Source organism: Salvia miltiorrhiza, chromosome 2 (assembly GCF_028751815.1).
Source record: "Salvia miltiorrhiza cultivar Shanhuang (shh) chromosome 2, IMPLAD_Smil_shh, whole genome shotgun sequence".
Classification (NCBI taxonomy): Eukaryota; Viridiplantae; Streptophyta; class Magnoliopsida; order Lamiales; family Lamiaceae; genus Salvia; species Salvia miltiorrhiza.
The window spans coordinates 29,525,058-29,550,929 of record NC_080388.1 but is presented as its reverse complement, the minus strand read 5'-3'; the positions used below and the strand labels follow the sequence as shown (position 1 = coordinate 29,550,929).

The following is a 25,872-nucleotide window of genomic DNA, read 5'->3' as shown; positions in this document are numbered from 1 at the left end:
ACTATACTTACAAAGAACAAGTTCTTTGAAGCAAGTTTGACCTTTGGCTTCTGGGTAAACAGATATGTGCCTAAGGTCTAAGAGAATGTATGTAATCAGCAGTGACTGATTTTGGCTTTGGAATTCTTTTCTTCGATTCAAGCTTTGGGGAGGTTAAGCTTTAGGCTGAGTAGCAATTTTGGCAGAGCTTCAGCTTATGTCGTTGAATCGGTGAAGGTTGAAGTAATCCTCGAGCGCTATTTGTAGGAGAACTCTTGAATAGATCCGTTGGCATAAATCGTCCTCAAGATTTCTTTCGTTGGAGAGCAATTCAAATTTGGGCTGAGGCTTCAATCTTCGAGGTTCCTTGTCTGTGTGGAAATGGCTCTCTTTGATGGACAGGAGATGTGACGTCTCTGAAAAGTTACCACCAGATAGGAATGACCTCTGCAGAGATAAGATATTCTGAGATCTCTGCATTTAATGCAGCTGTACTTGTGCGTACGTGGCTTCCTCTGAACGTTGGAAGATCAGTCCTAGGAGGAATGTTCAACTGATACTTGACTTTAGTATCAGTCCATTGCGCGCATTAAATAATCAGTCTTCAACTGATTCTTCAACTGATACTTCAGTTGGTATCTGCAGTCTTCAGTCTTCAGTCTTCAGTCTTCGACACCGCAAGCTAAACTAGAAACGAACTCTAACACTTGAGTTCAAAACGATTCTAGTCTATTACATTTAAGTCCTATGAATTTTGGTATCATCAAAACAAGGGTTAGGATATTCCTCAAGGTTCCCAACATAAGAGGAGTACATCGGTTTTACCTTATAATAATTTTCAAAATTTATGTTTCAAAATTATAAAAATCTAGCAAATATTTTCTTCTAATTATTTTCTCAAATATTTAACATATGGAGAAATACAATTCTACAATTCTTCAAATTACGTCAACTTAATTGCAATTTTATGAATTTAAATATATATTTTGTAATTAAAATAAAATCAATAACTTAGCCCGTTAGTATTGACATCTTAATAATCGATTAAAACAAAATTTTTAATAAAAATAAAACTATTTATTTGGCCAACTAATTAATTGACCAAATTTAATTAGAGGTGCAAAATAATTGAGGGCTGGAGAAATACACATTATATCTAATCCTTTTATATATGTTCCTTAGTAGTAGAATGATTAAATGAGGATTTAACATAAATTAAAATAGAGAATAGAGGATGTGCCACATAGGACATTGAATAAAGGGGAGTCCTTGAATATGTAATCTATTATATAATAGATAGACTAGTATGCCCATTCGTGCGATGCACGACGGACATCGACGAACATCAAAATCAAATGATATATTTAAATAAATAAATATAAATATTAAACAAAACTAAAATATAACAAATACAAAATATGTTTTAGAAATAAAATAAAGTAATCCACATCAATTACTCAATGAAATCATGAATATGAAAATGTAAATTTTTAACTTTGTATAAAGTATAATCATAATTATAGTTATTATTCCCTCAAAAAAAAAAATTATAGTTATTAAAAATGTAAAAAATATTCGATAATGAAAATTAGAATTGCACATTATTATTATAGAATATAGAGCATTATGCATCATAATAAATATATAAATATTTTCCTACACAAATTTAAATAAAAAGTTGTAAATTTTTAATGAAGAAATAGAAAATAAAATATTTTAAATTTAAAATTTTTCTTAATTTATTCACTTTAAATTCATTTTTTATTATTTTTATATTATATTAAATTAAAGATGCATATTAAATATTTTTTCATGAATCAAATTTGACGATATTTAGAAAAGCATTAAAATATAGAAGAAAAATAAAAAAATAATGAAAAAATTGGTGGGAGAAAAGAGAGAAAAAAATGGAGGAAAGAAATTCCTCTTCTATATATTATATAGATTTGCAATTTAGTTTTGTTTACATCAGCAGCAATTCACTATCGGTATTAGTAATTATTTTGGTGCCTCTATTTCTATTCATATTTTGTTTAATTCTTCAGCAGTGGGTGGTAATGATATTTTGTTCCACTATGTATTATTCTATTTCATTAGCAATTTAGCATAAGTAGAGAATAATAAAATATTAGTAGGCAATCTGTCAAACTTAATTATTTGTTTAATTAATTTTATTGGATTTCAATTTATTTTTTGAGTGGAGAATTTTAATCTAATTTTCTTAAGTACGATCACCACAAGTTTATTTAAATTAGTTTTAATTAGTTCTTCCGATTCGTAATTATTTGAATAGACTAATTATTGGCGAAACTATAGTATTGATATTGGGGATTAAACTAGTAAATGATTACGGCCGTGTTCTTGGTAATTTATTAAAACTAGTGTACCACCCGTGGGAAGTATTATATGTACTGTAAATTTTATAATATATTAATAAATATAAGTTTTTAAATTTATTACTTTTATTAAGAAATAATAAAATGTGAAAAACTTCCAAATTGTATTGTATATATAAAGTTTTGAAACTTGACTGTATTTGCAAATTTTTCAATTACGAAGAAGAACGGTTGAATCAAATAATATATGCCTGCTCCCCCCCCCCCCCCCAAAAAAAAAATTCTTTCCACCCCATCAATCAGATAAAATATTTTTATTATTAAAAGTGTCATTTGTAATGTTTTATTTATTTTTACAAAAAATATCTTTTGCGAATGATTATTATTTACTCTTATAAAAATCGCACAAGGATTATCACGACATCTAATATAATATAATATCTTTTGCGAATGATTATTATTTTTAATTGATTGAAATAATTATTGTTTATTTATTCATTTCAAGTTCATTATATATCGAATTAAACAGCTTTCAATGATATTTCATTTAAGATGCATATATTGTCCAAGCATGAGCGTTCCTCTTTTGTTCCTTGGCGTTTCCTTGCTCTGTGGAAGCATATTCTGGCTTTACTCTCGGATTTCCAACTTCATGTTACTCACATCTTTAGAGAAGGTAATACTGTTGCTGATATTTTAGCAGTCGATAGTATGGAGGAAGGATGGTGGCCTTTTGAAATTGATACCATCAAGACGGCGGTACGGAGGGATATCTCCAGTCATAGCTATGTTCGACAAATTCGTTAACTGGTGTGGGCTTTCGGTTCTCGTTTGGTTCAGCCATTTCAACAAACACTTGGTGGTAGGTTTGTTTCTGGCGGCTTTTTGGCGGATTGCAGCGTTCTGGTCTGATCTCTTTTTGCGGGAGTTACCGGATTTCTTAGGAGTTCCTGGGATCGGGGTGTGTTCTGAGCGGGACCTCGTGCGGTGGGAGGTCGGTAGAGGTTTTGGTTCGAGTTGGTGTGGTTTTTTTGTAGAACACTTGGTGGTCGTTTCTGGTCTTGGAGCTTCTGCGGAGGTTCATTCAGATTTTGGCTCGTGGTTATGGTTCTTGGAGTACTACCGGCGACGGCGTATAACCGGCCGTGTAGTTATTTCTGTTGTGTGGCTCTTGGGTTTGGTCTTTCTGAAAATCTCACGGCGATGGCATATAACCGGCCGTGTGGTTCTCGAGGAATGCTCCCGGCGACAGCATATAACCGGCCGCGTAGCTTTCCTTGTTTCTATGGGCTTACGGCGACGGCGTCTTACCGGCTGTACTGCCCCTTGTGTGGGTTTGGGGTTACATTTTTTAGTGAACACACGGCGACGGCATATAACCGGCCGTGTTGTTTTCCTTGTTTGCGTTTGTTTTTTGTTTGTGCTCACGGCGACGGCGTCTAACCGGCCGTGGTGCTTGTTTTGTTGGGATAGAGCCGGGATTGTCTGGGGACGATGGTTAGGCCGGAGTTCCGGAAACTTTCCCTTCCGCTCTTTCCTTTTGTTTTTGCTTAGACGAGTACTCTTTTTCCTTTTCACGGTTTTTCCCACTGGGTTTTCTGTGGAAAGGTTTTAATGAGGCTCGGCCCTTAGTCTGCGTTCTCTGTGCTTTCAAGGGTTTTTTGTTTTTCTTTTTCTAATAAAATTTAATTTAATAATGCATATATTGTCCAAGATGAAACCACACAAAAACAATTAAATTGTGTTATGTGTCAGAAATAAAATAAATAAATATAAAAATATTACACACTCGTAAATAGTTTTCAATGATCTTTCATTTAAGATGCATATATTATCTAAGATTAAACCACACAAAAGCAATTAAATTGTGTTATGGGTCGGAAATAAATAAAATAAATATAAAAATATTACACACTCGTTTTTAGAAATACGTCCGTCCATATTACATAATAATTGACAGTATCTTTTTAAAATAATATATATTATCATATATTTTACTATATCGTCCATATTAAAAAAAAAAAAAAAAACCCACTCTTCGAAATATGGTTTTTAGTTTTAAGGAAAATTTCATTAATTATATTTATAAATTATTTAATATGTTTAAACTTTAAATTATCATAATTTCTCATTTTAAATATTTTTTTACATATTATATTAAATTTAAAGTTGTTTTATGATCTTTTATTCAACATATTTTATATATCTACAAAATAAGAGAAATAAAAGCAGGAAATTAAAATTTTAAAATAATGCTGCATAACAATAGCAACAATCAGCAGTTTGAGGTTCTCAAAAAGAAAAAGATTTCAGTTTGTATAACTTGCGGCAGTTTGTATTTGACTTTTTAATGGTAATAAACCTTTTCTTATTTGATCGTGGGTGGTAAAGACAGTTTCAAATTTCAAAATTACCCTTCAAATTAAATTTATTGACATTTACTTTGCTTTTTATATATATAAAGATTGTACGTATTCCACTACAAAAAACACGGATTTTATCGATGGCAAATGCCGTCGGTACTCCCACGAAAAAACACCGCTGATAAATAACGACGGCAAAGCCGCTGGAATATATCGTCGGCGACATACGGTGGTTTCCTGGTACTTTACCAGCGGCAGCCACCGACAGTGTTCCCGCCGTTGGTATTATTGGCCGGACGGCGGTGGCCCTCTCGCCGGACGTCATCGACGGTGTTCCTGCCATCGATAATATTCACCGGCCGTCGTCGGTATTTTTTTAATTAATAATTTATTTATTTATTTATACCCCACAAGTATTTTTGTATTTATACTGTATTTTTAACTTAATTGCATACGTTAGACAAACTTTCCAGTGGGTGGTTACCCATCTTAGTTGTGCTCTAAGTCAAGCACACTTAACCATGAAGTTCCTTTCGAGTGGTCACCAGTACACAACACTCGTATTATTGTTATATCTAGTACCTATTAATTCATTTAAACTCTATTTCAATATATACATTATACAATATTATACATTCATAACCTTAGAATATGTCGAGATGATATCCAAGAGATGTTGTAAATTACGGATCGGTCTCGTATCTGTCCGTATTTTTATTTCGAAAAAATATTTATTTATTTATTTATTTATTTATTTATTTATTATTATTATTATTATTATTATTATTATTATTATTATTATTATTATTATTATTATTATTATTATTATTATTATTATTATTATTATTGTTATTGTTATACCCCATAAGTATTTTAATTTGGTATTTGTAATGTATTTTGAACTCAATTGCATACGTTGAATTCAATCTAGCTTACTTTTTTTTTAAAGTACATATATTTTTCGACTTAATTATACAATTACAATATAACAAATCAATCAACACTAGCACATCCAATAAAGTTCAATGGTCATATGAAATAAATAGTTCAACAAAACATAAATGTAAATATGAAGTGCAAGTGCAATGTTGTTCCAAAACATAAATGTAAAAATGAAGAGTATAAATATGTATAAGTTAGGACGATGGACTGGGGAGACCTAATCAGTAGGGGATGGAGGACGAGGTAGTTGACCCGATTGCCTAATAAACGCTTCGAACATAGCCATCCGCTGCTCGAGGGCTTCATGTGCTACTCGTTCTGCAACCCTGTCATCGATTTCCTTCTGCAGCCGCTCCTCCAGTGTGGAGATCCGTATCTAATACATCTGTCGAGACACACTACAAGAAAAAGGAGCTTTAGTGACGAAAAAATTAGTTATGGGATTTTTACCCTCACTAATTGTTTAATTTAACATATTATTAGTGAGAGTAATAATAGTTCTCTAATTAAAGGTCAGAATTATTTCTAAGGAACAATTCCACCGTCATTAAAAGTGGAAACTAATATTTCTTTTTTATTTTTGGGGGAGAAAAATCATATTTCTAATTAATAGATATGAATTGATTAATTAATAACAAAAATTCTCTGAAAACTCACTCATGCGTCACTCTCTCTCTCTCTCTCTCTTCTCTCTCTCTCTCTCTAGCTAGTGAATTCTCCAATTTTCGGTCATTCTTCATCCCCAATTCAATTCTCCACATACTCAAGCAATTGAATTTCAATCCAACAAGGAGATTAGCTCCATTTTCAATTTCACCTATTTCATACGAGGATTTAGCTTGAGGTTCAATTTCATTTGAGCATAAGGCCACTCACGTACACGCTTCTGGACGAGATCTGCTTATCCGTTCATTTGTGTCTGCCATTTTACTCATCCCGTTTCGTTTCATCGAAAATCTTAGGGTGGTTTCGGCTCACATCCGATAACTACTTTCATTTCATTTCATTTCATATGTGGATGATACACATCTTATATTCTTAATTGAAGAGCTTATATGTTGTTTTGCGCCAGATTTGAACTCTTATGCGGGCGAACTTTTTGTTTTTTCACTAGTTTCCGATAAGCTGATATTTGCACTGCTGCTGCTTTTAATTGATGACCTGCTTTGTTTACTTTCGGTTTATTGATTTAGATTTAATTAATTACATTTTAAAGATCTTCCATGCTAGCTATTTTTATTTTGCAATTTTTTCTTCCAAATTGGGTCTAGTGCGTATTAGGATATGTCAATTAGGTGAGTATGGGAGAGAGAAGAGCAATGAAAACCCTAACGCTTCACACCTAGTCGCCGTCTTCATGGAAACTACTGCTGCGGCGCCGGATAACCGCCGTTCGCCGACGTCAACGTTGCTCGATAAGAAGGGACTGAATCTTCCTCAGATTTCAAACAACTTCTCACATGGACAACATGCCAATAAGCCGCCATTCCTTGAGAAAGATTATGTGAGTGCTGGGACTGCTGTTACAAAGCCTGCTCAACCGCTCAATGGATCGCTGAATTCTACGGAGAATAGTTTGACAGATCAAGGGATTTCTCCGGTCGGGGCACCGGATATAACTGCTAAGGATTCCAACAAGAACTCGATGGCTAGGGTTTCTCAGGATACTACGACAACTGCTGTAGGAACTTCGGCGACGGAGCCTAACCGGCCGAAGCACACTACTTACGCGTCTTCCTTAAGAAATAAGCAGATTGAACGAAAACCTGACGTGCTCGTTCACAGATTCACAGCCCTCCAACCTGATTTTTCTGGTGAAATCCCTACGCTTCGTGTCCCGAAAGAACATGTTCAAAACAAGATCAGTCAATTTGAACACGCTTTGATAGGTCGTGTTCTTGTGTGAAAGGGCGAGAAGCCACGTCTTCTGATGGATCTCAAAAGAGAATTGAATGAGTTATGGAAAGTTGAGAAAGAATGGCAGCTTATTCCCATGGGAAAAAGTTTCTACACGATCAAATTTGCTACTGCGGAGGATAAGGCGGCGGCTCAAACTAACACTGCTTGGGATCTTTCGTTTGGCACGATTCGTCTTCGGCAGTGGGTTAGATTTTTCGATCCTTATAAGGAAATCTCCTCCCTTTGTGAAGTTTGGATGCGAATCTTTCATCTTCCGTTAGAATTTTGGACTCTTGACGTTATCACTAGCATTGGACGAGCATTAGGCACTCCCATTAGGGTTGATGGAGCCTCGGCGCATGGAGCTGTGGGGAATTATGCGCGTATTCTTCTAGAGATTGATCTGTCAAGACCGCTTCCTGAAACTCTTTTAGTGGATGGTGATGAGCGCTCATTTTATGTGGAATTCGACTTTGAACAAATTCCGACGTACTGCACGAAGTGTAAAATTACGGGACATTCCATTGATAAGTGCAACAAAATTAAACAGAAAGGCGATAATAAGGAGGGCGAGGCACAACAAAATCTGGTTACTAAGGGTAAAGAGATTTTTCATCATGGGACGACTAAAGCTCAGCTGAATAAGAATTGGACGCAAAAGTTGGGTGGTGGAAGAAATAAGGCGGTGGAACAGACCAAGATTCCAATTCGCATGGAAAACTCTTTTGCGGCCCTTGAGCATGAAGAAGAGGTAAATGAGATAATTCAGACGCCGGATGTGGTGGAAGAGGAGGAACGTGAAAAAAAAACTTCGGTTCAAGAGAATTCCCGGAATTTTGGGGGAGAGAGAATTCTTTCGGGGCCTGACATCCTTCAACTCATAACTGTTCCGATTACTGAAGTTGATCAGGAGACGGCAGAGGATAATCTCGAGACGGCTGAGGAGAACATGCAGGATGAAGGCATGGATGGGAAGAACAACAACCAGTTGAATGAGGTTGATGAGGTCGATTTGGATGAGGGGAAGAGCGCCGATTCTCTGTACAGGGAATCTGGTGCTTCCGAGGTTCAAGAGGCGATTGACAAGCAACAGAAAAAGTTAGAGAGTGCCATAAAAGCTAGGCAAATAATTGAGACGGTGCAACAGCATGACCCCGAGGCCCATGTGAAAAAACGTGGCAGACCTCCTAAGTATTCTATTCTTAAGAAACCTCTGGGGCGAGGGGAGAACAACATAAAGACTAGACTCAGAAATTCTACGGAGCAGAAGCCGAATCAACAGGCTGAGGAATTCATTAAAAACAAACTCTATCAAGCTTGGGAAGCTGGAGACAAGCCAGGAGATTTTGTTATCACTCCTGGAAGCTCCTCGAGTGCCCGCGCGATGAACAGTGTTGTTGCTAAGAGCTGGGATGCAGAAGTGGAAGCGGGGGAAACCCCGACCACGCTTTCCCCTTCTTTCTAATGAATGTTTTAGTTTGGAATGTCCGTGGGTTGACGGACGAATCCAAACGGGTGCTCTTTGAGCATTGTCGCACTTTCGCTCCGGTGATTATGGGTATTTTAGAACCGAAGAATCTCTTTCATAAAACTAATTTTAGATTTTAGCGTAGCCTAAATCTGATTCCTTGTTTTCAGAACTCTCGTGTAAACATGCGCTCTAACATCTGGGTTTTTGCTCATCCTTCGATGGTTACTGATGTCATCTTCTCTTCAGATCAAGTGGTTATTATGGAGTGCTGCTGGAGTAGACGGACTTTCAAGGTGGCTGTTGTTCATGGGGCTAATTCTTATATTGAAAGGCGGCAGCTCTGGATTGATCTTCTGGTGCATATGACGGGAAGTGCATTGATCTTGGGAGATTTCAACGCTGTTAAGGGAGCTCACGAGAGAAGCAGTGACTATCTTCCCAGCAATATTGCTTGTGCTGAATTTTTGGAATTCATTGATACCATCGGATTCATCGAAGCTCTTTCGATTGGCCTTCGTTTTACTTGGTCGGGCCGACGCTTCATGCCTTCGCATGTCGAATCTATTCTGGATAGAACTCTTTTCTCTGGGGAGTTCGCTGAGTTATGGCAGTCGATTTATTCGCAAGTTCTTCCGCGCAATACTTCTGATCATTCCCCGCTGATTCTCCACTGCAGTCAGGATATTTTGGCGGGCCGTCGGTTTTTCAGATGTCTTGACATGTGGACCCTCCACCCGAATTTCATGCAAACTGTTGAAAGGTCGTGGGTTGAAGATACCGATATTGCTTGCCCTATTTACAAAGTTATGGCAAAACTTAAGAGGCTGAGACAGGTTCTCTGGGATTGGAATAAAGGGACTTTTGGTAACGTCGACTCGATGATTATGAGCAATCAACAAGATCTTTTGGACGTCCAAATGCAGATTGCCGCTGATGGTTATACGGATGAGTTGTTCGACAAAGAGGTTACTACTTAGGCTCACATCAACACTGCTCTTTCCAGAAAAGCTTCGCTCTTGCAACAGAAAAGTCGTGTCTCTTGGTTGAAAGATGGCGACCGGAACACTAATTTTTTCCATAATATGCTCAGGTTTCGGAAAAGGCCGCATATTATATCACATTTGGATATTAATGGTGAGAATATTTATGATCAAGAGCAGATTGGGAATCATATCGTGGATTTCTTTTCTTCCTTATTCACTGCGGAGGATCACGGTGTTCAAGACATTACTGCTGTTGAAGCTGTTATTGATCCCGCCATTTCTGATCGTCAGAACAACACCCTCATTCACCTTCCGAATGAGGAAGAGATCACTGCGGTGGTTTTCAGCATGGATGCTAATAGTTCTCCTGGCCCTGATGGTTTATCGGGGAAGTTCTATCAGAATTGTTGGAAGGTCATTATGTTCGACATCTGGAAGGCGGTCCAGACCTTCTTTCAGGAGAGCTACTTGCCGATGGGATGCAACTCTAATAACTTGGTGCTTATCCCTAAAAAGGAAGTGGTTCGATCGGTTGCTGATCTTCGGCCCATCGTGCTATCTAACTTTCTCTTTAAGATTATTTCGAAGGTGTTGGCTACCCGTCTCAGTGAGGTGGCGGCGTCTCATGTCTCTCCTCATCAATTCGGTTTCATTAACGGGCGTTCCATTCACGACTGCATTTTGATGGGCTCGGAAGGTATGAACTGTATGGGTCGCACGGGAAAGAGTCAAGGCATGGCTTGTAAAATTGATATTAGAAAAGCATTTGACACTCTTAATTGGAGCTTTCTGTTGAATGTCCTCAGAGTTGCTGGTTATCATGCTAGGTTTGTTCGGTGGATTGAGGTTATCTTACACTCGGCCAGGATTTCCATCCTTTACAATGGGAATCTTCATGGTTTCTTTAGTTGTTCGCGTGGGGTTCGACAAGGCGATCCCTTGTCACCGATTCTTTTCGGTATAGCTGAGGATGTGTTGAGCGCACTGATTACTAATTGCGTCAATTCTGGGCATTTTCGCCGATGAAGTTTTGTAGGGGAAAGGAGTTTATCACTCATCTCTTTTACGCTGATGACATTCTGGTGTTTTGCAAGGCCACTATTAGTAATGCTCATACTTTGTGGAAAATTCTGGATTATTATGGCCATTTTTCTGGGCAGATCGTTAGTCAAGAGAAGTCTCAAATCTTCTTCGCAGATCAGGTCGCTATCTCTACTAAATGGACGATTGAGGGAATTCTATAGTTCGTTCCTAGCAAGCTTCCTTTCATCTATCTCGGAGTTCCAATCTTTAGGGGACGTGCCCATGCTTCTCATCTTCGTTTTATTCAGGATCGCATCCTGCATAAGTTCTCTAGATGGAAGGGCCTTCAGCTGTCGATGGCTGGAAGACTCTGCTTGATCCAGTCAGTGATTCAAAGCTCTCTTACGCATTCCATGATGATTTACGAATGGTCCCGCTCACTCCTCAAGGAGTTGGACTCTTCTTGCCGGAACTTTCTTTGGACCGGAAATGTCAGAACTTTGCCGTCTTGCCCTGTCAAATGGGCGCGTGTCTGTGCCATCAAAGAAGAAGGTGGCCTCGGAATCAGATCTTTCGCTCTGCTCAACAAATGTTTCCTGATGAAAATGGCTTGGAAGTTGATTCAAGGGTATGATTTTGGGTTTGATAGTCTGCGAGGACGTTATCTCGATCGCTTTGGTCGTGGGAAGATGCAGGTGGCGAGCTCCTCGATTTGGCTTGGATTAAAAGAAGAAGTCAGAGATCTTATTGAGCACACTTACAGTCACATTGGTGATGGGATTTCGACTTCTTTCAGGCATGATGACTGGCTCGGATATGCTCTTGCTAATAGATGTGGCATCCCGAATTATATGCTTCATTTCTTTAAGCAGTCGGTGGCGGATTATTTTCATGATGGTGTGTGGCACTTCACGCAAGCTTTTGTCAACGAGTTTCCTGAAATTATTTGCGATATCTTGCTTCTTCCTTTGGGTGAAGATAAAGATGTCAGATTCTGGAAACCTTCTTTGCATGGGAATGTTACTGCTGCTCTGGCTTTTAAAAATCATTGCAGCCGTTTTCCTAAGGTGTTTTGGGGTTCGTGGCTTTGGGAGAATTACATACCGGTCCGAAGATCGTTGGTGTGTTGGAGGCTTCTGCATAACCGAATGCCTACTTATGACCGTTTAATCAGGCAAGGTATGATCATGCCCAATTTTTGCGCTTTATGTTTTGAAGATGCTGAATCTCTTGAGCATCTCTTCTGGGAGTGCCGGCGTGTGAAGGAGGTCTGGAGCTTTTTTCTAGATTGGTTTAATTACAGACGTGGGATGCATGCTATGGGCATCCATAGTTTTCTTGCGGAGGCCTGGAATTATAAGCTTAGCTCTCTCTCCAATAGCTTCTGGAAAGCCGGTATTATTACTATCATTTGGGCTATCTGGATGCAAAGAAACAGGTGTATTCACAATAACCAAGTTTTCGAAGCTCGCCGCATTATTCATACGGTCAAGGTGGCCTTCTGTGATATAGATTACAATTTCAAGAAGCTTGGTCATATAGATAATAATTGGCAGGATTATCTTATTCTTCGTGCGATTGGGATTAAGGCTCGAGTTTCTCCTCCCCCAATTTTCATTGAGGTGCATTGGTGGCCCCCCACCGCTCCCTGGATTAAAGTGAACACCGACGGTTCTGCGGCGGGGGCGCCGGGGCTTATTGCTGCTGGTGGTGTTTTCCGGGATAGCTTCAATTGTGTTAGAGGCTGTTTTCACTTCAAAGGCGGAATTGGTTTTGCGTTCGAAGCTGAGCTGCTGGCGATCATCTCTGCCGTTCAAATTGCGCAGGCGCGGGGTGGAAGGATCTTTGGATCGAGGCAGATTCTACTTACGTGGTTAATCTGCTTCAAAAGCGCGCTACGGTTGTTCCTTGGAGGTTTGCTGCGGCCTGGAAAACAATTCTTAAATGCCTTCAAAACTTCCGTCTGCAGGTAACCCACATCTATCGCGAAGGGAACACTGCCGCGGACATCATAGCTAACCCGCAGAGGATGGAGGGTTGGTGGCCGCACGCTATTGATGAGATTAAGACGGCCGTCCGTCGAGATATGGCTTCCCATAGCCAGATTCACACGATTCCTTGATGCTCGATGGTGGTTGCTGTTTTTGGAGTTTGGGTTGGGCTGACAGCCGCGCTCTTTTTTCAGTTTCCAGGTGCGCTTGGGGCTGGAGCGTGGCTGATCGTCTCTTTGGTGTCTCCGCGAATGGTGCTTTGTTGCCGTTTGCGTTAGAGCCTTGTTGGGAGCTAGTGGTTCTGGTCGTCGATATGCTAGCTCTTGGAGTGTCTACTCCCCTTTGCATGGGTTTTATTCAGCGGTGTGTTCTTGTCGGTGGTTATGGTCAGCGATGGAAGATTGGTTCTCCGAGCTGCATGGGTCGTGGGTTTGCTTTTGCTCCCATGCAGATGGTCGACGGTTTTTTCAAGTTGTTGGGTGTGGGGCACCTCTTTGGTGTCCGTTTCCTTTTAGCTTTGCTTTTATTGTTTTCTACTTAGTTTTGTTTCTTGTTGTTCTTTTTTGGCTCGCGTCTTTTCTGCATTTGGGAGCCGAGCAGCTTAGAGGTGATGGTTAGGCGGGAACTTTTGAAGCTGTCTCACTTCCGCTCCCGCGCGAAACCTTTTAGACGAGTACTATTTTTCCCTTTTAAGGATTTTCCCTCACGGGTTTGCCTTAAAAGGGTTTTAATGAGGCTCGGCCCTTAGTTTGCTCTTTTGTGCTCTCAAGGGTTCTAGGTTTTGTTTTCCTTTTCTTCTTTTATTAAATTCCTATTTAATAAAAGGATATGTCAATTAGGTATATGGCTCCCCCAATTTGATTGCCTAGATCAGGTTTATGTGAATTTTCTTCTAACTGATTTATTAGACTTAGATGTCAGGTCTCTGCTCAAAGATAAAAGATATTTCATACTATAGGCTGTGTGATGTTGTGATGAGGTTTTAATTTCAGCGTGCGTATGTATGTTTGATAACAAATACAGAGTGGCCAACAACACGAAGCTGCCTGCAGCATACCACTCTAGTAATTAATTTACCAGATGCTGCTGCTGCTAATTATATTCTTGTTTTAATTTTTATTTTATTGTATAAAAAAATGATGAGTTGGGAATAAAACAGAGTGGCATAATCTCATAATTTGATAGTTTAGTAGTTCACAAGATTTTGTAATATTTTTATCTAGATTTTGCGTGCATACCAGCACGATGGATTGCTTCTAAAACTCTTAGTGTATTTGCATAAATAAATGCACAATTGCTCTGTACGTATATGGAACCTCCACTTACTCTGTTGCTATTTTCCTTAAAACTCTGTTTTTTTTTTCTCCTTTATATTTGTAGCTTAAGGATTCAAAGATACCAAAGGTCGAAGCATTTAAAGTTTCGGGAAAAAGCTGCAATAATTTCCTCTTGAGACAGGTATGCTTCTCCATCATTGCTCGTACTTTATGTGATTGTAGTCTTCCATTTGGTTGGTGATGTTGGTAGTTCTATCTCTATTATTAGGATGCATAGAAATTGACATCTAGCAAGAAATTCTAATCGATTGCCTTATTTTAATAATCATTTAGATGGCACCTAGCAAGAAATGGATGAATTTTGTGAATGATCGATTGAATGAAAAATATAAAGCTGGCGTGGTTGAATTTTTGGACTATGCTTTTTCAAAGATGGGTGAAGTGTGTGAAATACAGTGTCCATGTGTGAAATATAATAATACTGATAAAGGATCTAGAGAAGTGGTTGCAATGCATCTGAACGTGTATGGGATCATGCCAAATTATATATTCTGGTATCATCATGGTGAAAGACGTGGTGAAATTGAATCTAGTGATGAAGAAGTAGATGAGAATGAATCTGAAGAGGAGATTAATGAAGTATTACAAGATTTTTACCCTGATTATTATGGTTTTGATGAGAGTGGGAAGGAAACTGGTTCTTCAAGTCGAACTGAGCAGGAGGATAAACCAAATGAGGATGTAGATGCATTTTATCGGTTATTAAAAGATGTCAATCAACCAACTTATCCAGGTTGTGAGACATCAAAATTGTCAGCCCTTGTGAAGTTGTTACATATCAAGAGCATTGGTCGATGGAGTAATGAATCATTTGATATGTTGCTGAAAATGTTGAAAGAAATACTCCCAACTGGTTCAACTTTGCCCGAAACATATTATGATTCAAAGAAGATAATTAGAGATCTAGAGCTTAGTTATGAAAAAATAGATGTTTGTGTTAATAATTGTATGTTGTACTGAAAAGATGCAAAACAGTTTGATGTGTGCAGCATTTGTGGTGTTTCAAGATGGAAAGAAGATTGTCGTAATGGGGAAACTAAAATTCAAAAGAATGGAAAAAAGTATCAACAAAGACAATGCGGTACTTTCCTTTAAAGCCCAGACTTCAAAGGTTATTCATGTCTAGAAAAACTGCTTCAGATATGAGATGGCATCATGAATCAAGGGTGGATGATGGAGTATTGAGACATCCGGCAGATTCATTAGCATGGAAATCTTTCGATGAAACTCACAAGGAATTTTCTTCAGAGCCTCGCAACGTAAGACTTGGCCTTGCTAGTGATGGTTTCCAACCGTTTAGTCACTCCCAAAGATCATATAGCATTTGGCCGGTAATATTAATTCCATACAACATGCCTCCATGGATATGCATGAAAGAATCAAACTTAATTCTTTCAATGCTCATACCAGGTCCTGAGGGTCCGGGTGATGCTATTGATGTCTACCTTAGGCCCCTTATAGAAGAGTTAAGAGAATTATGGGAAGTAGGTGTTGATACATTTGATGCTTCGACTCATAAGAACTTTAGACTGCATGCTTCTTTATTGTGGACCATTAACGACTTCCCTGCATATGGTAATCTGTCTGGTTGGAGCACCAAGGGTAAGCTAGCATGTCCTTGTTGTAATAAAGATACTTATTCTATGAGGCTAGCAAAAAGCAACAAGCAATGTTTTATGGGTCATCGATGTTATCTTCCTACGTAGCACAAATGGAGGAAAGATACAAATTCATTTGATGGAACTACAGACATGAGATCACCACCAAAGTCGCTTTCTGGAAGTGATGTGCTTGCTCAAGTACATGACCTTGAAGGAATCATCTTAACTAGAGATAGATGTAAGAAGATGAAAATATCACATAAAATAAGAGGTGATAACTGGAATAAGAAGAGTGTTTTTTTTTCTTATCTTCCATACTGGAGTACCCTTCTTCTACGGCACAATTTAGATGTTATGCATATAGAGAAGAATGTATGTGATAACATCATTGGGACAATTATGAGCATTAAGGGGAAAAGCAAAGATAATCTTCAAGCGCGTCTCGATTTAGAAATGATGGAAATCAGACCAGATTTGCACCCAGTTCGTATAGGAGACAAGCTTAAATTACCTGTGGCAGCATACACGTTATCTAAAGAAGAGAAACACTTGTTCTGCTTATTCTAAAGCAACTGAAAGTTACAGATGGATTCTCTTCCAATATCTCTCAGTGTGTAAATATGAAAGAACATAAAATTTTAGGGTTAAAAAGTCATGATTGCCATATTCTTCTACAGCAACTACTTCCTATAGGCATAAGTGGACTTCTTCCAAAATCAGTATGTGAACCCTTAATTGAGTTATCATTGTTCTTTACAAGTTTTTCTCCCTTCCTTTTTTGACATAATGGTGCACTTACCTGTGCATTTAGCTAATGAGGCTAAAATTGGAGGACCCGTCCAATATAGATGGATGTATCCTATTGAGCAGATGTTGCATGAGTTAAAGAAGTTTGTTCGTAATATGGCTCGTCCAGAAGGGTCAATTGCAGAAGGCTACATTGTGAAGGAGTGCACGACTCTTTGCTCAAGAAACTTCAATGATATGAAGACTAAATTTAATACACTTGATCGAAACTATGATGGCTGTTCTCATAAAATTGAAGGTGAACTCTCCTTATATCCTCAATTTGGACGAGCATTAGGAGCTGGAATACCTCGTAATCTTAGTGAAGAAGAGTGGTTGCAAGCTCATGTTTATGTTTTGAAGAATTGTGATGAGGTTCAACCGTTTCTTGAGTAAGTGACCATTTCTAAATGATCCATTTATATTTATTAATATTATGAATGACTAGTCACTGTGTAATACAGGGAGTACTTACAAAATCAGCAGAATGAACCAAAAAAAATCACACAAAGATTGGAGTAATTCTTTCACTAGTTGGTTTAAAACTCGAGTGAGTAGATATATGGTTTACTTACATTATGTTAGACTAGTTAGTGTCTATAAAGATATGTGTTTTATTTACATGCTGCCATATATTATTTGTAGGTTGCAAGAATGAATATGCAAGACCAGCCCTCAAATTATAATGCTTTAAAGTCATTATCCTGTGGTCCTTTGAAATATGTGACATGTTTTACTGGCTATGTTGTTAATGGGTTCAGATTTCGAATAGAAGATCATGACAAAGGATGTGTAACACAAAATTGTGGAGTATGTGTAATTAGTGACCTAGGTACTGGTACAAACAATGTTGAGTATTATGGAGTGCTGACAGAGATTCTTGAATTGCAATATCTTGGCGGGAAAAGAGTGGTACTGTTTCATTGTAGATGGTTTGATGTACATGACAATGTAAAAGGAGCCAAAATAGATAAATATGGATTCACAGCCATTAATTGCCAACGTATCTTCAAGACAAATGAACCCTACATTTTAGCTAACCAAGCATCACAAGTGTTTTATGCCATAGATAATTCTATGAATGGTTGGCATGTCGTTATTAAGATGCAACCTCGTAGCTTATATAAGATGCCACTACGAGAAAAGGTTGAGGACAACTATGCATTGGACGGTGGAGATGCTTCAGTGGGTTTAGAAGTCGAGCCAATGTTAGTTGAAACATCAATGGCCAAGAGGAAAAGAAATGAATGAACCACAAGAGTTACAGTAGGTTTTCTCTTTTCTTTTCAACATTGTTTGATTTTCTTTTGAACATTATTCTGATGTTGCTAATTATCTTACATGGTTGTTTTTTAACACGAATTGTCAGGTCAAGCTATGAATGCACCATTTAACAAAGGAATGAGCCACAAAAATAGAAAATTTAGAACACCTCGTTTGTCAAAGAAATTGCATGAACATGGAAAAAAATATGCTGGTAAGGGTACTTTAGTTTCTTCAATAATGTTTCTGAGTTGCTGAAAGTTGATATGATATTTGTTTGCTCTTTAGGAAATGACAAGTTAACAACTCCATCAATTTCTCAAGGCAGAACAGAGCAAGAACCTGAGGCCACATTCAATTATTCAATGAACAGTAAGATAATTATATGTTTATATTTTGGAGAATGATTTTTATGAAATTATTTGAGCTTAAAAGTGCTAATTGTGCAGTGCGTTTTTGTCGGCCTAACTTTATTCTTTTTTGTTCTTGAAAGGAGACAAAACACATCACACTCTCTGATTGTGCATTATAAAGATTGTGAATTCCATGAAAATGGTTTCAATGAAGATAGTTCATTCTTGGATATGTTGAGCATCTGTAAGAAGTTCATTGATATATATTCTGTTGGTATCAAAATCACTGATGGAGATGCTAGACCCTTAAGGAGTGATAGAGATGTTTTGGCTATGCTGATACGACATGAGGATGTTCCTTGCATCAATGTTCATATATATGAGGATCCTACTGCTGCGCCATTAAGTTTCAAGCTGCCACAAGACAATCCAATGCTTGGTATAATTGTCTTTTGTCTTCCATTGTGTATTAGTTCTTGTTGGATTTGATTATATTCATTTGGTGATCTTAATCTTTTATAGGTTCGCAAGTCTCGTCAAATCTTAGAGTAACAAATGTTAAAATAGTGGGTGATCTCAAGGCAAATAAAAAGGTTAAGGTAACTGGGACTATTGTTGGAGGGATTGAAGATGAAAGCATGGTGGACTTGTTCATTACCATTTCTAAAAGCTTTGATGCACAGAAAGATCTTGAGGTTATTGGTCATTCTAGGAACAATAAGGTAAGTGCATCATGTGTTTATGTAGAAGAAGTCTTGTTAATTCTTGTATCATGATATTTGTTTTATTCGATGCTAACTCTTACATTTATTTCTGTAGGAGTTTCAATTGCCCTCAAAAGCAGTTGGTCATTATGTGGTCGCGAAATATTCTCCTATGAATGAAGATGGCAAATATGGTGAACCAGTGTTTGTTGTGTCTGACAAAATTGTTGAGAGTAAGTAATTATAATTAAAACTCATGAGTAATTTTGAATATTAATCAAATCTTTTTAATTTAATATATAGATCCATCCCCTCAAAAGAAAAAAAAGGTTAGAGGGGGGAACAAGAATAGAAAAGTTTCATCTTTGAGAAGTGGTGAAAAGCTAGAAGTTATATTCTTTAACAATCGTCCAGTCAATAAAAATCATGAGGCTTGGTCAAGACATCTTGGAAAAATTGTGCGTGACAGCAACATTTGCCCCGTGAGAGTGCAATCATGGAAGGAGATCGGAAATGCAAAAAACAGCATATGTGGGAGGCTGTTAAGGTATTTTCTTAATTTTCTGATGGCACGACATGTGAAAGTGAAGCTGTTAGGTCCGGGGGGTCTCGAATAGGTGTATGGGGGGGGGAATACACCTATAGGTTATTTTTAATCTATCTTCCAACCTCAATCAGAGGGATCTCAGTCAGAGATAGAAAAGAAACTTTTCATGCAAACCAGACACCTGTTTAACCGAAATTAGTTTTGACCAACAGGGTTGACGACTGATACTGAAAGCTCTTCAGTAAAGAGTTAACAGTTAAGTCACTGAAACTTAACTGATCCACGTAAGGGCTTCAGTCGTGTTTGCAAAGATAAAGATGATATCTCTCTTCCTTACTATCAGAGGATAGTGAGTCAGATTGATATCATACGCAGCGGAAATTAAACTTAGTTTCGAATAGCCTCGGTGGAGCAGATAGTTGGATTAGGGTTTCTCTAGCTGTTAGTCAGTGTTCAGTTTTATCAATTGAAAATAGCACAGTTAAGAATGTAAAACTGAAAGCTGTAAATAACACAGAGACTTTTACGTGGTTCGGAAAAAACTCTTTCCTACATCCACGGCTGGTTGATCAGACCAACAATCCACTCCGCAAGTGCTTGCCTGGTGCACTGCAAACCGTAAACTGAAGATAAACTTTCTTCAGCACCTACACACCTCGCGTAGGGTTTCCCCACCTACACACCTCGTATAGGATTTCAGCACCTACACAACTCGCGTAGGGTTTCCCTGCTAAGCACACCTCGTGCTCAGACTTCCCTTTCAGAGTTCAGAGTACCTTCCTGAATCTCCGAGTCACTCAAACACTCTTATGGGGGAGAGGTTTAAACGAGTGCCAACTATACTTACAAAGAACAAGTTCTTTGAAGCAAGTTTGACCTTTGGCTTCTGGGTACACAGAATATATGCCTAGGGTCTAAGAGAATGTATATAATCAGCAGTGACTGATTTTGGCTTTGGAATTCTTTTCTTCGATTCAAGCTTTGAGCGGTTAAGCTTTAGGCTGAGTAGCTATTTCGGCAGAGCTTCAGCTTATGTCGTTGAATCGATGAAGATTGAAGTGATCCTCGAGCGCTATTTGTAGGAGGACTCTTGAATAGATCCGTTGGCGTAAATCGTCTTCAAGATTTCTTCCGTTGGAGAGCAATTCGAATTTTGGGCTGAGGCTTCAATCTTCGAGGTTCCTTGTCTGTGTGGAAACGGCTCTCTTTGAAGAACAGGAGATGTGACATCTCTGAAAAGTAGCCACCAGATAGGAATGACCTCTGCAGAGATAAGATATGAAGATATCTCTGCAATTAATGCGGCTGTACTTGAGCGTACGTGGCTTCCTCTGAACATTGGAAGATCAGTCCTAGGAGGAATGTTCAACTGATACTTGACTTTAGTATCAGTCCATGGCGCGCATTAAATAATCAGTCTTCAACTGATTCTTCAACTAATACTTCAGTTGGTAACTCCAGTCTTCAGTCTTCAGTCTTCATTCTTCAGTCTTCCGTCTTCGACACCGCAACTATACTAGAAACGAACTCTAACACTTGAGTTCAAAACGATTCTAGTCTATTACATTTAAGTCCTATGAATTTTGGTATCATCAAAACAAGGGTTAGGATATTCCACAAGGTTCCCAACAATTTCCCCCTTTTTGATGATGCCAAAACCACACAGCAGTTCTAGACAATAAAAAGACTGAGCTCTCAGTACAAGTTCTAGACGAGGGGTGAAAACAGTTCCCCCTTAACAATAGAACCTAAACAACTTGTACCTAGGGCAAGAACGAAAATAGTTCTAAACACAGAACTTAAAGAAGACAGAAAAACCATAAATCAGAGCCTGGACAAAGAGTCATTGTCTTCAGGGTGAGATCAATAAGAAGTTAATTTCATTAAAAGGACTGATAAGTCATCAGTCGAGGTACAGAGCAAGACTTACATTGGAGTAACACAAAAGAACAAAAAAAAACATCATGGATAAACCATGGACTCCAGCAGTCTGCTTGGCTGCGCCTTGAACTTCTTGATCTTCATCTTCTGTCTTCGTGTCTTCATGTTCCTAAGCTTGTTCCACTCTCACTTGTTTTCCGTTGAATTGAGGTCTCATCATCTGGTGTATCTTCCTCATGATCATCCTGATGAGATAGGACGATCATTTCGCTTGATCGTCTTCAGTCTTTTGAGAATAAGTCTCTTAAGAATTTCCCCCTTTTTGGCAACATCAAAAAGGCGGGATTTTGACTGAAGGATGAAGCTAAGACCACTGCGTGGAAACTGAATCGCAGAAGGTCCAGAGAAAGATGCTGAGGGTCAGAGGTATACGGAGAAGGCGGAGGGTTTAGAAAAAGAAAAATGAAGAGTGAGGAGAGGAGGGAGGAAGGAGATGGAGAACGGGGTGGGATCAGGTTGAGAGGAGGGTTGATGGTGAAGAGAAAGAGGCATGTGAGAAGAATTGTGTGTAGGAGGAAAATCGACTGAGTGGCTATCGTGAGGATAGACACGGTCGATGTTGCGCCGGTTGACAACGAGCTCCTGCTCATTGTTGTTGCTTGGCATCGAAGCTTCACAGTGGGCAAGAGGCCTCTATGTGAAGACGATGAAGTCTGTGTTATTTCAGACAGATACTTCAAGCCGATGCACCGGGCATGAGGATAGAAGACACTCGCTTCGCTGGATACAAGTGAGGGTAGAGCAAACTTTGACGTCGGAGAGACGTTGTGATCCAGTGGAAGGGTCCGGTGAAGACCAAGACTATGAGTGTCATTCTTCCACTCCATGACTTTGCAGTCATAGATTTCTCCTTTAGTCGGAACAATTTTTCTCTGCAGCTTAAAAAGAAATTTGAAACTTTTTCTCACAGTGAAGGCTGTGGAGAGTTGTTAGTTGATGCAAAAAAATCGTGAAGACAGCATGGTGTATAAATAGACAAGATGTGAACCATGTAGAAGATGAAAAGGTTTTTCGAAAACTGTGCCTAAAGTACAATTGAAGAAAAATTTCGCGTCCGCCGTCACTGCGATGGACTTTGAAAAGCATCATTACATATGTCATGTCAATTAGCGTTTCTAGAAATTTTATTGCAGAGGCAAAAAGGTTGGAAGGATTTTTGGCAAAAAGATCAAGACAAGTTCAATCAAAACAGATTTTCTCTTTATAAAAATCTTGTCCTTATCGGATATTCCATTTTCCAACAATTCCAACAATCAGTTAAAGTTTTTGAAAGAAACTGATCAGTTAGAGAATAGGTTTTGAACTGAACACTTAAAGCTCTAAACTGAAATAACTGATTTTTGAAAAGGTAAGCATTTAAAATACTTACTGATCAACTGAACATAATAGTCAGTTGATACCACGTGATCCTGGTTGAATCATCAGGATGACTACTTCTTCAGATGAGCATTTGGACTTCATTGCTTTCCACGTCGGTGATCGTAGAAGCAGCAGTTGGTTGACCACCAGTCAGCATGACTGTTGGAGAAAATCTTCAAACACAGCATCACTCTTCAGGGTTGATGAGGCCGATCTTTGCACAAAGATCATTGAACCTTTCTTCTGGAAGAGCCTTGGTCAGCAGGTCCGCTCTCTGAATAGCAGTGGGAATCCATTCCACAGAGATATTCTTCTTTTCGACATGATCACGAATGAAGTGATGTCGAATCTCAATATGTTTGACTCTGGTGTGATGAACTGGATTCTGGGAGATTGCAATAGCACTGGAGCTGTCGCAATAGATAGGAACTTCCTTTTCCTCGATCCCATAGTCCTTTAGTTGATGAACTAACCACAGGATTTGTGAGCAGCAGCTTCCGGCAGCAACATATTCAGCTTCAGTTGTAGAGGTGGCGACTGAAGTCTGCTTCTTTGAAAACCAAGAGATGAGCTTGTTGCCTAGGAATTGACATGTTCCGGAGGTTGACTTGCGATCAAGCTTGCATCCACCGAAGTCGGAGTCTGAAAATCCGGTGAGCTTGATGTCGTCGTCTGCTGGGTACCACAATCCTAAATTGGGTGTGCCCTTGAGATATCTCAGAATCCGTTTAGCTGCATCCAAATGAGCTTCCTTAGGATCTGATTGATATCTTGCACAAACCCCGACTGCAAATGCGATATCTGGTCTGCTCGCAGTCAAATACAGCAAAGATCCAATGATTTCTCTGTACTTCTTCGAAGAGACAGAGCTTCCTTCTGAACCTGGATCAACTTTCCAGTTTGTGTTCATTGGGATCTTGACTGATTTCATGTGCTGAATACCGAACTTAGCTATCAGCTCCTTGGCATACTTGGACTGGCTGATCAGTATTCCTTCTTTGGTCTGCTTGACTTGCAATCCGAGAAAGAAATTCATTTCTCCCATCATGGACATTTGGAATTTGTTCGTCATGATGTCAGCAAACTTATTGCACATGCGTTCGGATTTGGATCCGAAGATTATGTCATCGACATAAATTTGAACAAGCAAGAGATCTTCTCCTTCTTTGAGAGTGAACAAAGTTCTGTCCACAGATCCCTTTTTGAAGCCTTGTTCAATCAGATACTCAGAGAGAGTATCATACCACGCTCTTGGTGCTTGCTTCAACCCATAGAGCGCTTTCTTCAGCTTGTACACCTTTTCTGGTCCAGCAACCTCAAATCCAGGAGGTTGTTCTACATAGACTTCATCTGTGAGCACTCCATTAAGAAATGCACACTTGACATCCATTTGGTGTACCTTGAAACCTTTGTGAGTTGCGAAGGCTAAGAAGAGTCTGACTGCTTCCAATCTGGCAACTGGGGAGAATATCTCGTCGTAGTCGATTCCTTCTTCTTGACTGTATCCTTTAGCCACAAGCCTTGCTTTGTTTCTCACAACGTTTCCTTCTTTGTCTTCCTTGTTCTTGAAAATCCATTTCAAGCCAATCACCTTTGCATCGTCTGGTCGATCCACAAGCTCCCAAACTGAATTCCGGTTGAATTCATTGAGTTCTTCCAGCATTGCGATGACCCATTCAGTGGACTTCAGAGCTTCTTCAATATCCTTGGGCTCTGTAGTTGATAAGAAACAGCTGAAATTCTTATCTTCGTTGATGCAGTTCTGGTTGATGTCGAAGACGAGGTTGCACATTGATCTCCGAGTCTTGACGCCATCTGATGGTTCTCCAATGATGTTCTCCTTAGAGTGGAGTTCAAACCATCTTCGATACTTCTTGGCTCTTCAGGGGATGGTGGAGCTTCTTCGGTCAAAATAGCTCTGGGATGTTGAGCACCTTCTGGAGCAGGGGTGAGTTGAGCTGGGGCGGCTTCTGTGCGTTCAACTTGAACTTCAGCAACTGGAGTTCCCCCTTGACTGATGCCATATGTATTGGCTCCAGTCTGGACTTCAGATCGTTGGTTGATCTTCTGATACTGAAGCATCTCAGTATCTTCATCTTTGCCAGGTCCCCATACCAAGACAGTAGAGGGCTCGACAGTGTGGATTTCAGCTTTAGAGCCTTCAGTGATCTGAACACCCTTTTCAGCATCTTGTTCCCTGAAACCATCTGTAGACTCATCAAAGATCACATGAGGTGTTTCTTCTACACAAAGAGTTTGAGTATTGAACACTCGATAGGCTTTGCTTGAACGTTCTGTTCCAGAGTATCCAAGGAAGACTCCTGGATCAGCCTTGCTATCGAAGGTGTTCAACCTTTTCTTATCATTGTTGTGTATGAAACACTTAGAACCGAAAGCATGAAAGTAGGCAATCGATGGCTTTCTGTTCTTCCATAACTCGTATGGAGTTCTTCCATGTCTCTGAGTGAGGAAGGAGCGATTCTGCGTGTAGCATGCGTTGTTGACTGCTTCGGCCCAAAACTTCAAGGGGAGTTTTGACTCGGCTAGCATTGTCCTGGCTGCTTCCTTTAGAGACCGGTTTCTTCTTTCTGCAACTCCATTCTACTATGGAGTTCTTGCTGCAGAAGTTTGATGACTGATTCCTTGTTCATCACAATACTCACGAATGACAGTATTGAGGAATTCAGTCCCATGATCTGATCTGATGCTGATGATGTTGACTTCCTTTTCAACACTCAGTCTTCTTAGCAGCTTTGGCAGTTCCTCCAATGTCTCCTTCTTTTTGAAGAGAAAGATAACCCAAGTATATCGTGAATAATCATCCACAACTACCAAGGTGTACTTCCTACCGTTGTAGCTTCTTGGAGTGATCGGGCCAAACAGATCCATGTGAAGTAGATGCAGAATCCTTCCAGAGGAGTGTCCTGTCTTTGACTTTAATGATGTCCGCGTTTGCTTTCCTCTGAGGCATGCTTCACATTCTTGCTTCTTCTG

The 25,872-nt window shown here is 39.1% G+C and overlaps 2 protein-coding genes across 2 annotated transcripts; both read left to right on the top strand.

Moving 5' to 3' along the window:
- Positions 1 to 6,618: 6,618 nt before the first annotated feature.
- Positions 6,619 to 16,680, top strand: LOC131013238 (uncharacterized). The gene is made up of 3 exons (XM_057941312.1): positions 6,619 to 6,634; positions 14,368 to 14,445; positions 14,598 to 16,680. Exon 3 carries the CDS (start codon positions 14,598 to 14,600, stop codon positions 15,282 to 15,284), a length of 687 nt encoding a protein of 228 aa, XP_057797295.1. The 5' UTR covers positions 6,619 to 6,634; positions 14,368 to 14,445; the 3' UTR covers positions 15,285 to 16,680.
- Positions 16,681 to 16,733: 53 nt separating this feature from the next.
- LOC131008255 (187-kDa microtubule-associated protein AIR9-like) lies at positions 16,734 to 19,272 on the top strand. Its single transcript, XM_057935144.1, has 7 exons — positions 16,734 to 17,103; positions 17,176 to 17,261; positions 17,357 to 17,977; positions 18,081 to 18,188; positions 18,263 to 18,766; positions 18,850 to 19,049; positions 19,147 to 19,272. The coding sequence occupies exons 5-7, from the start codon at positions 18,559 to 18,561 to the stop codon at positions 19,270 to 19,272; spliced, it is 534 nt and encodes a 177-aa protein (XP_057791127.1). The 5' UTR covers positions 16,734 to 17,103; positions 17,176 to 17,261; positions 17,357 to 17,977; positions 18,081 to 18,188; positions 18,263 to 18,558.
- Positions 19,273 to 25,872: the final 6,600 nt, after the last annotated feature.